The 14,205-nt window shown below is 40.8% G+C and overlaps 1 protein-coding gene and 1 non-coding gene across 3 annotated transcripts; both read left to right on the forward strand.

Moving 5' to 3' along the window:
* Positions 1 to 2,587: 2,587 nt before the first annotated feature.
* NFKBIZ (NFKB inhibitor zeta) lies at positions 2,588 to 13,529 on the forward strand. 2 transcript variants are annotated; one of them, XM_012544476.2, is made up of 12 exons: positions 2,588 to 2,978; positions 5,657 to 5,796; positions 6,476 to 6,506; positions 6,617 to 6,726; positions 6,820 to 7,643; positions 8,702 to 8,807; positions 9,225 to 9,371; positions 9,601 to 9,664; positions 10,417 to 10,586; positions 11,211 to 11,321; positions 11,435 to 11,602; positions 12,127 to 13,529. In XM_012544476.2, exons 1-12 carry the CDS (start codon positions 2,675 to 2,677, stop codon positions 12,178 to 12,180), a joined length of 2,229 nt encoding a protein of 742 aa, XP_012399930.2. In that variant the 5' UTR covers positions 2,588 to 2,674; the 3' UTR covers positions 12,181 to 13,529. The 2 variants fall into 2 exon arrangements, with proteins under 2 accessions (XP_012399930.2, XP_012399931.2); XM_012544477.2 differs by having other exon boundaries at positions 6,620 to 6,726.
* LOC111719683 lies at positions 5,364 to 5,498 on the forward strand. Its single transcript, XR_002769702.1, has one exon. It is a non-coding gene; the product is annotated as a small nucleolar RNA SNORA2/SNORA34 family (small nucleolar RNA).
* Positions 13,530 to 14,205: the final 676 nt, after the last annotated feature.

The following is a 14,205-nucleotide window of genomic DNA, read 5'->3' on the forward strand; positions in this document are numbered from 1 at the left end:
CAAGATACTGTGCTGGTCAGTAGGTTTATTTTTTTTTTTTTTAATTTTATTATAGTAACTTTTTATTGACAGAATCCATGCCAGGGTAATTTTTTTTTTTTTTTACAACATTATCCTTTGCACTCACTTCTGTTCTGATTTTTCCCTCCCACCCTCCACCCCCTCCCCTAGATGGCAAGCAGTCTTATATATGTTGAATATGTTCTAGTATATCCTAGATACAATGTATGTGTGCAGATCCAAACAGTTTTCTTGTTGCACAGGGAGAATTGGATTCAGAAGGTAGAAATAACCCGGGAAGAAAAACAAAAATGCAAACAGTTTACATTCATTTCCCAGTGTTTTTTCTTTGGGTGTAGCTGCTTCTGTCCATTACTGATCAACTGAAACTGAATTAGGTCTCTTTGTCAAAGAAATCCACTTCCATCAGATTACATCTTCATACAGTATCGTTGTTGAAGTATATAATGATCTCTTGGCTCTGCTCATTTCACTTAACATCAGTTCATGTAAGTCTCTCCAAGCCTCTCTGTATTCATCCTGCTGGTCATTTCTTACAGAACAATAATTTTCCATAACATTCATATACCACAATTTACCCAACCATTCTCCAATGGATGGGAATCCACTCAGTTTCCAGCTTCTAGCCACTACAAACAGGGCTGCCACAACCATTTTGGCACATGGTCAGCAGGTTTATAAAGACAAATATAAAAACTGTCCCTTTCCTCTAGGAATTTATAATCTGAATTTCCACATGGCTGCAGTTTTTTGCAGTGTTCTTTAGGATCTCAAGTTTAGTAGGTTCAAATTTGAACTGATCATTGTGCTTTCCCCAATCTGTTTATCTCCCATATTTCAGTCATCCAGGAGCAGAACTTTTAAGTTTTCTTTTCAACTCTCCTATCTCTCACTCCCCACCCCCACCTCATTTCAAATTACATATTTATAAAGTACTTAGCATCGTGCCTGACACACTGTAGGGAGGTATAAAAATGCTTATTCTATTGTCTTCCAGAAACTTCATCCTGTCAATCGCTAAATCCTGTTGATTCTGTTTTCACATCTTTCCTCTACTCATTTATTAGGACTACAATCTCCTAGTGTAGGCCCTTATCACCTCAGCCTTCCACTATTGTTTTAGCTGTGGAGACTAAATCAACCCCTTCCTCCTCCCTTTCCTCCTAACAAACAAACAAAAGACAACTACTATTGACGCTCCATCCTTTTTAGGATCAAATGTAAACCCTCCTATTGCAGCTCCATGATCCAGCTTCAACCTGTTTTTTCAGTCTTTATTTGGAATTATTCTTTATTTTTCTCAGTCTGCTTCTATTGGTGCCCCCCTCCCCATCTTATTCGGTCCCCCTTTCCCTCCGCGAATTCCTTGGGCTGCTTCTAATGGCCCGAGGACATCAGCTCCTCACTACCAGGCGCTGACATTTTTTCTCTTCTTTTAACTCTGACCCAGTTCAGAGGCCATGTTGTCCATGACCGTCTTTTCCGGTCCCCCCTAGAACGTGTCATTTGTCGTTGTCACACTTCACTGATATGGGACGGATCTGTGTGCGCGTCTTGGCTGGTTAACTCGTCCCTTATAGGGACATTGTTAGTACCGATCAATCAATCGAACAAAAAAGCATTTGTTAAACTCGGGAAGAGCGTTGGGGATTAAAAAGAAAATTAAAATAAAAAATCCCGGACCCCAAGAAATTCGCTTTCTAATGGGAGAGTCAATGACAATTAAATAAATACAGTTTTTATAGAGTAGTCCGTGGATAATCTCAAATCCAGGGTGGGGAGTGGGCGAGCTGCTCTCGGTGAGGAAGGCCCTAGCATGGGGAGGGGGTGGGGTCCTGTAAAAGGTGGGGGCTGAACTGGCTCGGAGGAAATCAATGACACTAAGAGGCAGACTCCGAGCCTGGGCGACGCGGGACCCAGCCCAGAGCGGAGGCTTCGTGGACGTTCCCCGAAGTGAGTTCCTGGCAGAAGGGAGGGCCGGGCGCGCTCAGGCTCCTCAGGCTGCAGGGACAGCTTTGTGGGCTTGGCCAGACAGCAGCAGAGAGAGTCGGGTTCCCGGCCGCCTCTCCGCCCTCCCAGCCCCAGTTCGGGGAGTTCGCGCCAGGTCGGCAGCGAGCGCCCCTGCAGCCTAGGAAAAGAGGAGAGTGCGTGGGGGCAGGGAGCGGCAGGTGGCGGCCAAAGGCAATTCGGCCTGGACTCGGAGCGGGCTGGGCGGGACCCCGAGGGGGCGGGCCAGGGAGGGGGAAGGACGGATGAGGGCGGAGGGGAACATTGCCTCATCCTGTACATTTTACGGGAAACCTCGTGTGCATCCGGAGGAGGAGCCGCCGGGCCGTCGCCCCGCGCGGCCGCCCAATGGGCAGACTCGTCTGGGCTGGTCCGGCCGCCCCTCGCCCACCTCTCCGGCCCTCCGCCCGCCTATATACCGGGACGTTCTCGGGCGCGCCCAGCCCAGTGACTACCTCCCAGTTCTCTCCCCGGCGCAGCTCGGCGCGCAGCCCCAGCCAGCCAGCGCCCGGCGCAGCCCCAGCAGGCCAGCCAGCGCCCCGCGCCGCTCCAGACCGCGTCTGCAGTCTCACTGGTGCCGGGGGTGTGCGCGGGAAAGTGGCCAGTGGGGGCCCCGCCGGGAGCGACGCGTGGCCTGCCCGCCAGCATGATCGTGGACAAGCTTCAGGAGGACGGCCGCGGCGCGGAGGGCCTGCTGGACGGCGCGGCCGGAGAGGGGGGCCTCATGACCAGTCCCCTCAACCTGGCCTATTTCTACGGAGGTTCGCCGCCGTCCGCCGCCGTGGGGGCGAGCGAGGCCAGCTTCTCGTCGTCCGGCCACTCGACGCCGGGCTCCCCAGGCTCCGACTCCTCCGATTTTTCTTCCTCTTCCTCGGTGTCCGCGGCCTCCTCCTGCAGCGCCCCGGGAGAGCCTCGGAGCCGAGGGGGCTCCCGCGCGGACCGCGCGCCAGGTAGCCCGCGCCCCGATCCCGTGACCTGGGGACCGCGCCCCCTCCTGGGGGGCGCCTGGGGGAGGGGGAGCGTGGCTCCGAGACGCGGGAACGCGGGGATGTGAGGGGGGGGCGCTTGGCGCGAGCTTCATGAATCTTTATCCCCCCCTGACTGGGGGAAACTGAGCCCGGGGTCGCGGAAGTGACTGGCCGGGCTGACGGAGCCCGCCTGGTCGTGTTCTTCAGTGTTTCGGTTGCCCCAAGGAGAGCATAAGGAATTTTACAGGAATGGTTTGTGCCTATGAAAGTCTTGTATTTTTCCGAGTTGTCATAAAAACACATAGGTGCAATGTCTAGGAAACCGTAAAGCACCGAACCACATAGAGCAAGATCATAAAGGAATATACTGCATGTAAATTTGTGATGTGATCACGACAAATTTGGGGCATTATTCTAGCTTGAATTCTGGTGCTGTCAGTTACATTGATATTTAGTTACTCAGTAATAGAGCGACTTAGAATGATTTAACCGGTTCTCCTTATTTTAATTATGAATCGGATCTACAGTGTTTTCCTCCACCTGCCAGTTCCATGATAATAAACCAGTTTAGTTTTCTTAAGGAAACCGGTTTTTGCTGTTTTGAGGAAGGAGGTCGGGAGGTGGTAGTTTTCTAGGAGAAATAAAGATGCAATATCATTCTTATTGTATGTAACTCTGAAAATTGCTGGTTTAAAAGAAACTTCTTTTGGCTGTTTTCCCCCTTTCCTACTGAGTTTATTGAAATTGCTGGCTTTATAATTTTTTATGAAATTTTTCACTTGGAAGTCTTGTTTTTAAAAATCACTCAGTTGGCTTATTTTAATAAATTATGGCTATTCATTAAATGTCAACTAATAGGATTGGACGGGTATCGTGGAGATTATCTAGTCCTCATTTTACAGATGAGGAAATTGAGGACCACTTTGGAATGTGCAAGGGCCAGTGTACAAATTAAGATAACTGTGCCTTTCCCCCCTCACCCCAATATCTTCTAATCCAGTTCCATTACTCAAGTAGGCAATACTGATAGGAAGATTATGAACGTTTGGGTTTTGGAATTTGAGTTTTTTCCTTGACTTTTTTCCTTTTTCAGTTATGTTATAATAATAATGTTTTAAACCAAATTTTTTTTCTTTTCCTTCCACTTTTGACTACTGCCATGCCTTGGTGTGCCTTAATCCCTAAAACTTTTCATGTCAGATTTTGTATGTAACCTCTTGTGTCGTTTCAAAGCTTAACAAAACAATCTCATGAACTTTATTTACCCACCATCCTCTGTTTTTATCTTTCCTTCTTTCCCCTCTTCAAATCAAGTGGCTAAAATGTTCCACTTCCTGGCTTTTTTGCTTATTTAATGAACAACAAGTCTAAGAGGTTATGACACAAGTGGTCATAAGTGGAACGCTGAACTCATCTCTGTTTCTAACATTGTCAAGTTTTGGCTCAAGTTCCAAAACAACAACTTATTTCCTTTTTACTAGGAAGACCAACAGATGGTTCTGAAAATTTTTTTAGGAGGGGAAATCCTCGAGTGTTTTTTTTTTTTTCTTTAAATATTAGTGCACAAATGTAGATTTCTTTGTAAATTGAGATCACTGGAAAAATTCTGTTTTTGTCAACCTTATAGGGGGTTAATGCCCGACATTGATCTCCAGGGGAATATAAAAACCTTTATTTGCCTAGGGGATATCAACTAATAAAATTGCTTTAATCCTTATAGCAGGCTCATGTGATAAGGGGATAACAAATTTTTTCTTGTTTTATAGAAGATTAGAATTTGAGAGGCAGACCTGGTTTATATCCTGGTTTAAATAACTTATATCAAGGGTTGCTACCATCTTTTTTGTGAGGGAAGAGCTATTTTTAATTTTCTCAAAGCTTTGAGATTGTGTGTGTGTGTTGTATTTGATGGTGATAGTAAGGAGTCAGGAGTAACAATAACAGCTAAATTTTATATGAAGCTTTAAGGCTTGCAGAATACACACACACACATAGATGTGTATATACATGTATGTGAGTATTATATACATTTATGCACACTATGTTTACATACACATACACAAAATACATATGACACTCATTTGACCTTTATAAAAACACTGTGAGGTAGACAACTATTATCATCTCCATTTTATGGATGAGGAAACTGAGACTTAGAAGTTTATTTAGAACAGTTTATCCAGGGTCACATAGGTAATAGGTATGGGTGATTGTTGAGTATTTAAAGCCAGGGGATATTTACATCAAGGGGCTTAACAGCAATAGCTTCAAGATAAATCAGTTGTCTGGCCCTGAATCAAGGCCAGTGATTTGCTGTAACTGTTGTCAGGCCCTGAATCAAGGCCAGTGGTTTGCTGTAACTGTTGTCAGGCCCTGAATCAAGGCCAATGGTTTGCTGTAACTGTTGGTTTCAAACAGGAGCCCAGAAGAATGTCTCCCCATGGTCTGTTGGCTTTTCTAAATTTGTAGTGGGAATGGCCAATTCAGTTGGAAGAGACAATTACCAAAAAAAGAAAAGGGAAAAAAATGGTTTACCAGTAGGTCTTGATCTATTGGTTGTTTTCCCTTATATGTCATTGCATAATAACTTTAGAGGTTATTTAGATTTTTTTTTTAAGTTGGATAAATTCAAATATGGTTTCTTTTTTTCCCTTGGATAGGTGAGCACCATATGGCTGGTGGAAGACAACAGAGAGGACCCTTTCAAGGTGTTCGTGTGAGAAATTCAGTGAAGGAACTCCTGTTGCATATAAGAAATAATAAGCAGAAGTCTGCTGCACCAGCTGTGGAGGATTTCAAGGTGATGCCTAGGTTATTGTTTTTTCACATGGATTCTGTACTTACAGTATGCTTCTAACTGGATTCACTTAATAGGATGTGAGAGGGAATTTTCATGGAAGGAGAGATAATAATGAGGTAGTAGTGAATTAGCAGCACATTAAAAATTGGAAATTAAGTGATTGAACCATATTCATTTAAACATGAATTGAGACTAAGATGAAGATGAGGGATGAAGTTTGTGAGGGGGTAGAAAGCAAAGATGAATGTTAATGAATTGATGGTTGTAAACTCTAGCACTGGATTAATTATTTGTACTGAGAAGTGATTACTTCCGTATCTGTATAAATATATTCTGTATATGTATTATTCTGTATAAATACTGAACGTATTTAAAAGAGCTTTCATCAGATGTCTTTTTGGTTGTGTTGTGGAGATGATCCTTGCTGTGAAGATGCAAGCTCCTATTACCACATTTGAAAAGTAAAGGCTTATGACTTTACTTTCAACAACTGATCTGAACTAAGTACAGAAAGGCTTCTTACCAAGTTGTCCCTAATGTGATGTCTGTTTTGGCCATAGGAAAAAAGACATCATAAAACAAGGCTGTTATTTACATTGGTGGAGGAAAATGTTTACACTAATATTTCTTTAAAACTTAAGGCATGGAAAATTAAATGTGTTTTTCTTTCTCCTTGTAGGCACAAAGTGTGACAACAGAGCCATTTACTGGTAAGAGATTTTAGTATTATAGTCTAGAAAGGTCTTAAGAGCAAAAAAAAAACTTTGCTGCCTACATCGAAGAAATTTTAAAACAACTGATTCAGAATTCTCTTTTTCAGCAGAGCTAAAGAATATATTGGCACATAGTGGAAAAAGAAAGGGGGCTGATGCTGGTTCTGATGGACCAGCTTGCAAAAGGCCAGCTGTATCTTTGCACACGCAGTTTTTGGTAAGTTATTTCATATCATCACCTGTGAAACAAGTTACCTATTAGCTTTTTACTTTGGACCAGTTTCAGATATGATAATTTTCTTTTTTCCAGACACCACCTCAAACTCCAACTCCTGTGGATAGCATGGAAGATGTTCATATTAATGAACCTAAACAGAGCAACAATTCTGATCTGCTTCAGAACATTATGAATATTAAAAATGAATCCAATCCTGTTTCTTTGAATACCGTTCAGTTTAGCTGGATGAGTCCAGTGGTTCTCAATCAGAGCTCCCCTAGAGAGCAGTATCAGGATTTCCATGGAGGGCAGACTCTCACTCCACCACAGAAATACCAATCATTCCAAGTGAGCAGTTCCCCACAAATGATGGATCAGTCTCAGATATATCAGTTTTCTTCACCACAGAGCCAGGATTTGCAACAGCCCTATGGTCACATTTCAGTCCCAGAATGTAGTCCATATGCTGGAAAACCTCCTTCTCCTAACTATGAACCAAATTTATTTGATGGGCAAGAGATGCTATTCTGCTCAAGCCAAAGCTTTGCATCTCTCCTAAATAGTCCTGGGGAACCGGAGAATATTGCTCTTCCCATTCAGACTTCACCCAGTGCTCAACAGCAGCAGCAACAACAGCAGCAGCAACAACAGCAGCAGCAGCAGCATAGACACTCAAATGAGATTAACATCCAGAATTTTAACCTGGGGCCAAGCAATCCCTGTGATGTCCTGAGTGGCCAGGATCTAGGTTTGACACCTTTAAATGTTTCCCTGCCACTCCAGAATGTGACTGGAAATTCAATGAACACTACTCAGTTAGGAAAGTCCTTTTTTCAGTGGCAGGTAGAACAGGAAGAAAACAAACTGGCTAATCTTTCCCAGGACCACTTTCTTTCCAAGGATGCAGATGGAGATACGTGAGTACAGCTTCTTATTTTACATAATTAATTTTGGCAATAATGACTAAACATAATAATTTGTTTGGAGTAGGGAGCCCAGAACTCCTTTGAATGTATTTGCTGTAATAAAGATGCGGTTTAAGTGGTTTAGAGGTTAGTGGCTATAAGAGAGTTATTAAGAATCCCCTTTAAATCGGCCGCAGGTTTTAGGAGTGAAAGAATTCACTCATTCCCGAATATTAGTTGCAAAATAAAAGTTTATTGTTAGATAGAAATCAGTTTACCCAGAGACTGACTTCCATAGTGGCAGATCTATGGAAAATGGAGTTATACACTGAGAAATGCAGTTTTCAATTCAGAGAAGGTTCTGGCAGTAAAGGGAGCTACCAAGGTCCATCTGCAAAAGACCTTCTAAGATGGAAGCTATTATATTGGGTCTTAGTGGGGTTTGGGACAGCCGGGCAGAGCAGAACCAGTGGGGGCTGGGGCAGCCCAAGCAAGTCAGACCTAGTGGGGCTGGGACAGCCCAAGTTGGCTCAGACCCAGTGGGGGCTGGGACAGCCCAGATTCCCTATTGGAATTCAAAACTATGCTTTTTGACCAGCATTTGTAATTGAATCAAAGTCCCTGGCTTCCTGGAAAGATCTTATCTAGGGAGGATATGCCTTCCCCCAGAATCGACTGAGAATCTGAAAGAGATTACATATCAATAGGAAATAACAGTTTCTTAAAGGAACCACAACCAGTTTCATTTAGATCCCAGTGTTCTTAAAGTAAAACTAGTTGCCCTTGAAGATCATATGACCTTCTTTAAAAATAATTAAAATATAAGTGTGTTCTGTGGATTGTTATATATTTAAAAGGCTAACACAGAATTTATCTAAAAAACAGATTGTGTGTCCCATGGATTATTTGCTTTAGTCGAGTATTAGTAAAATATCTGAAGGGATCATGCATATATACTGTGCTTTAGATAAGTTGAGTAAGTTTGTCCATTACAAAATAGAGGGGGCAGAAAGATGAGTAGACCTAAAAGAAATTTATTCTCTCTTTTTTTTTCTCTGCCTTTTCTCCAGGTTGCTTCACATTGCAGTTGCCCAGGGACGAAGGGCTCTGTCTTATGTTCTTGCAAGGAAGATGAGTGCTCTTCAGATGTTAGATATTAAAGAACACAATGGCCAGGTGAGGTTCTTGCCAGGTGTCTGAAATAGACATTGGGCTCCTGGTGGGAGGGAGATCTTTGGGTTTAAATGCAGAACATGATCTTTGAGCATTTACCTTATATACTCAGGACCCAGCAAGGACATTAGCCTAGGTTTTGAATAATTGCTGAGACTAAAGAGAAGCTGTAGAGCAGTAAAACTAGTACTTCCTTGTCTTTATACACATTGTTTATTAATCAGCAAACACCTGCTAAACACCTACTGTATGTGAAATACAAAGACAAAAATGCAATCATTCCTGCCCCCAGGAGCTTGTTAGTAGAGTTTTTTTTTTGGACAGATGGGGAGAGGCCTCTTATTTCAAGCCATATTTCCTGTTAAAGTAATTGCATGAGAAAAACAAACATTGACATTTTTTTCCCTTCTCTGACCACAGAGTGCCTTTCAGGTAGCAGTTGCTGCCAATCAGCATCTCATTGTGCAAGATCTTGTGAACTTGGGGGCCCAGGTGAACACTACGGACTGCTGGGGAAGAACACCACTGCACGTCTGTGCTGAAAAGGGCCACTCGCAAGTCCTTCAAGTAAGGAAACTATCTGGACTAGACACTGCTCTGAATGGTAGAAGTGTAAGCACTAGTATTAGTTTCTTCTCTCCCTGGGGAACCTCTTTTAGACTTGACCAGACTCTTTATCATTTGGTTGACCTGGGAAGTTAAGTTGAGTGTTCAGCATGTACATAATTGTACTTTTTTTTCCACTTTCAAAGCCTACTGTTAAATATTTGTTTCTATTTTAAAAAAATTTTTGCAGGCAATTCAGAAGGGGGCCATCTGTAGCAATCAGTTTATAGATCTGGAAGCCACCAATTATGATGGTGAGTGTAATTTAAAATTTGCAAGCTTGCTTGTTAAAGGCTGATCAGAGCTTATGGAACTAATCTTAGGCAAGTCCTCTGCTTATTAAATATTATATAACTGAGGATGTGGAAAGACTAATCTTTTTTCATGGCATGCCAGGTACAGTAACAATAACTGCAGTTTATTAGGGTGTAAGCAGGGTTTGTTAGGGTTTGGGCAGCTGGGTGGCACATACTAGTAGATAGAGCACTAGGCTTGGAGTCAGGGAAGATTCATTTTCATGAGTTCAAATCCACCTCAGACACTAACTCTAACCTAGTATCTGGCAAAGTTAATTGACCCTGTTTGCCATAGTTCCTCATTTGTAAAATGAGATGGAGAAGGAAATGGCAAACCAATCCAGTATCTCTGCAAAGAAAACTCCAAATGGAGTCATGGAGAGTTGGACACAAGTGAAGTGACTGAATTACAACAGAATGCTTGTCTCTTTTTTTTTTTTTTTAAAAGAGACTTATTAGGAGGCATCATAGACAATAGAACTAATTGAATTATTTTCCAGATAAGGAAATTGAGTTTTATAAACAGTTTTTAGAACATCTCAGTTCTGACTCTGGAAAATGACAGGGCTGGACAGTTGGACTCATTCTAATTTTGTATTCCCTTAAAACCCAGACTTATATCATTAATTACCATATGAATACCTGGAGAGTTTCCAGACTTTGGAGTCAGATGAGTCGCTGCTTCATGATTTTGTGATTTCTTGCTTTAGGTCTGACTGCTCTGCACTGTGCGGTGGTGGCCCACAATGCTGTGGTTCATGAGCTCCAGAGGAACCAGCAGCATCACTCACCTGAAGTCCAAGAGCTTCTTTTGAAGAACAAAAGTCTGGTTGACACGATCAAATGCCTAATCCAGATGGGAGCCACTGTGGAAGCTAAGGTAAGGTTATAGAAGGTAACTTGGGTTCACCAGGCAGGTAGCCTGGTGAAATGTACAGGGGCTGGGCAAGATTATTGACCTCTATGGGCTTTAATTACTTCATTTATAATTAGGGGTGGGAGATTTGACTTAATGGCCTCTTTATATTTTCTTCCTACTGTGAAATCTGCAATCCTTTGGCCTCTGACGTAGAGAAAAAATTTGGTTAGTTATGACACTCAAAAGTTCATGAGTTTTTCCCTTAAGCTTTATGAAATGTTCCATTCAGTATTGTGTAATATCTGGAAAGATAGCAAAGCATCTTTCTTTAATTGTAGACAAATACCTCATAACATTTTTTGTTAACTCTTAACCTTACATTACTTCTCCCTTTCCTTTTCCCTCCCAAATAGCTTATTTCGAATTAGATTATTCTTAATGGAAAGGAAGAAAAAAAATCCCACTTTCTCTTGAAATTCAGATGGAAATTTAGTCTTTCTTTGTCATTCACTAGGGAAGGTTGCATTTTTCATGGAAGGGAGTCTTATGAATAATGAGTGTTAGGTTCCTCACTTATGTTTGTGTTTTTTAGAAATTGGCACAGAATAAATGTGTTGATATTTTTCCTTTCTTTCCTTTGATTAGGATCGTAAAAGTGGTCGAACTGCACTTCATTTAGCAGCAGAAGAAGCCAATCTAGAACTGATTCGCCTCTTCTTGGAGCTACCCAGTTGCCTATCTTTTGTGAATGCTAAGGTAACTTTCTAAAGCTTCCCATAGCAGAGAGCTGGCAAATAGGAACAAACCTGGCTCTGGAGAAAAGTCTCTCACACTGATAGATGCATATTATTTCATTTCTTCTTCCTCAGGCTTATAATGGTAACACTGCCCTCCATGTAGCTGCCAGCCTGCAGTATCGAGTGACCCAGTTAGATGCCGTCCGTCTGCTGATGAGGAAGGGAGCTGATCCAAGTACAAGGAACCTAGAGAATGAGCAGCCAGTTCATTTGGTTCCAGATGGCCCTGTTGGAGAACAGGTAATGGCAAAATGGGAAGGAATAAATTTAAACCTTTAATTCATTTATATTTAATAAAACATGTATTGTATGTTTACTATGACCAAGGCTCTGTGCTAAGCTCTGGTGATTTAAAAAAAGGCAAAAGGCAGTTCCTGCTCTCAGAAATTTATATAGGTTTTGTTAGAGACAGCAAGCAAGCACGTATTGTACAAAGCAAGCTATTTATGGCACAAATGGGAAATAATTAAAAGAGGGGAAGTACTGAAATTAAGAGGTTTGGGAAAGGCTTACTGTAAAAGGTGTGATTTTTAGTTGGCACTTAAAGGAAGCCAGGGGAGGTCAGTAGTTGGAATGGAGGAGGGCAGCCAGAGAAGATGGCATGTTATATAAAAGATGAGAAAAGGTTTATTTAGGACACTTATAATTTATAGCTTAAATTCTAAATAGCTCAGACAAGGTATATGAGGAAGGAATGCTAGTCACTTAGTTGCATTACCTCCTTAAAGAGAGAAACCTGATGATGCTTTTTTTTTCCCTCCCAGATAAGACGGATCCTGAAGGGGAAGTCTGTTCAGCAGAGAGCACCACCATATTAGCTCCATGTGACCTGAAAGTCTATAGTCAACACTCACTGTCAGTTAGGCAGTCCTGAAGTATCTGTAAATAGACCATTTGCCTTGTAAATGGCAAATGAAAGTTGTTTCTGTGAAACAAAGGCATTTAGTTCACTATTATATAGTGGGTTATGTTAAAAGAGAAAAATTTTTAAAAATTATTTCCTCTTAACATATTGGAATTTTATATTCCCAGGTGGCTGGGAGTTAAACACTTGGACTTGTTATTTTTTAGTGGTTAAATTGACGAGGAGAAGATTTTTTAATTTGTTGTATGAGGCATTTATCAGTTTGTTGGGGCCAGTTTAAAAGTGGATACTTCACCAAAAAACAATTTTGGGAGGGGGAGGAATCAAAGCATTTAGAAGAAAATGAACCTGAAAATATAATTGTTGCTGCACTTTAATTAACATGGTACCACACAATTAAACATGCAACATTAATATAGGTGTTTAGCCTTATGAATGATACAAACACACAAAGGTGGTTGAAATTTGCAGTGTATATATTTGCCCTTTTTGTTCAAAACTAGATTAAATGTACATATGCTGCTAAGACAAATTACTACTCCCATTTTTAAGTGAATAAAGATTTTTAAAAGTAATTTATTATCACTGATACATATCTAAAGAAGCTTTTGTTTTTGAACCAACCAGCAAGTTTCTGTAACAAAACTAAATGGAGTAATTGGATCACTTCGATGGAAGATAAACCATGATTTTGAATGTGATAATGCTGCTCTCATTCACTGAGCTTCTAATAATTCTGCTTGTAAGACCATACTCTTGAGGAAAGCATTTCTTTCCTCCAAGGTTTTTTTTCTCATCTCAGAGGAATGGCAAAAGACAAATCAGCATCAAAACAATGTTAGTCAACCCGATTTTTTTCTCTCCTTAATAAGTGTACTCATGATAATGTATAGTCATGTTTTATATATATTGTATAGTGAAAAGCTTCCTATTTTATTTTTCAGTTAATTGTTAATATACTCTGTTAACACTGCCTGATCTCCAGGGTGGGGAATTTAACTTGTACAGCTATGATTGCACACTAATTCTTTCTAATGGATTTGATTCCTTTAAAAAAAAAATTTAAAAAATGTTCTTAAATGATGGGAAACATCACATGTGACTGATCTTTGTGACTAATCTAAATCCCTTTAAAAAGATAACTTTTGGTTTGATCACATTGTTTGACCAAGTATGTCTTGTAGACAAAAATTAATTGTAAACATTTGGTGTCAATGAATGTAGTTGTGATGCATATAGTTAAGTATACTTTGAATAACTTTGTATGAATTTAAATAAAATTATTCAGTTATTCTACTTCCTTCAAAGTATTTTCTTTTGTCTGGAGGGATAGCAAAGATTTCTATTAGATTAGCTATTTAAACAGATCATTGACTTTGTTGGAGAAAATGAAATATTAAATTGTTGTCACTATTATGTCCACCCCTTATTGATTATCAGATGCTAAATGTATATGGCAAGCAGTTTGTGTTTTGGAAGTTTGTATATTAAAGTCTCTTAAATCCAGCCAGAGAAGATCTTGATGAGTTTTGGATTTTTTTTAGATTTTTGATTACTGTAATTTTGTTGGGGTAGGTGGGAGATGCTGAGATTTAGGGTTGGGGTAAATGATTCTTCTGCACTCTGCTATCATACCTTTCCTGAGTGCAGGAGTCAAAAGGACCTGTGTTCAAATCTGCCCACAAACATTACGTGATCCTGAACGAGTCACAATCCTGTTTGTCTCAGTTCCTTATTTGTAAAAATGAGCTAGAAAAGAAAATGGCGAACCAACGCCAATATCTTAAAAAAACATCAATTGGGGTCACATAGAATAGGACATAATCTGAACGCCACCTACCAATGATTTGGAACATTTTTCTTATTACTGTTAATCGTTTGCAATTCTTTAAAAAATATTTGTGCATATCTTTTGACAATTTATCTACTGGCAAATGGATTGTGATCTTACATAGTTCTGTTACTTGCATATCTGACT

This window comes from Sarcophilus harrisii, chromosome 3, assembly GCF_902635505.1.
Source record: "Sarcophilus harrisii chromosome 3, mSarHar1.11, whole genome shotgun sequence".
NCBI classification, from domain to species: domain Eukaryota; kingdom Metazoa; phylum Chordata; class Mammalia; order Dasyuromorphia; family Dasyuridae; genus Sarcophilus; species Sarcophilus harrisii.

Coding starts and splice junctions, on each gene's coding strand:
- NFKBIZ (XM_012544476.2), top strand. CDS start 2,675: ATGATCGTGGACAAGCTTCAGGAGGACGGCCGCGGCGCGGAGGGCCTG. Junction 6,727..6,819: donor CTTTGCACACGCAGTTTTTG/GTAAGTTATTTC, acceptor TCTTTTTTCCAG/ACACCACCTCAAACTCCAAC. Junction 9,372..9,600: donor GCCACTCGCAAGTCCTTCAA/GTAAGGAAACTA, acceptor AAATTTTTGCAG/GCAATTCAGAAGGGGGCCAT.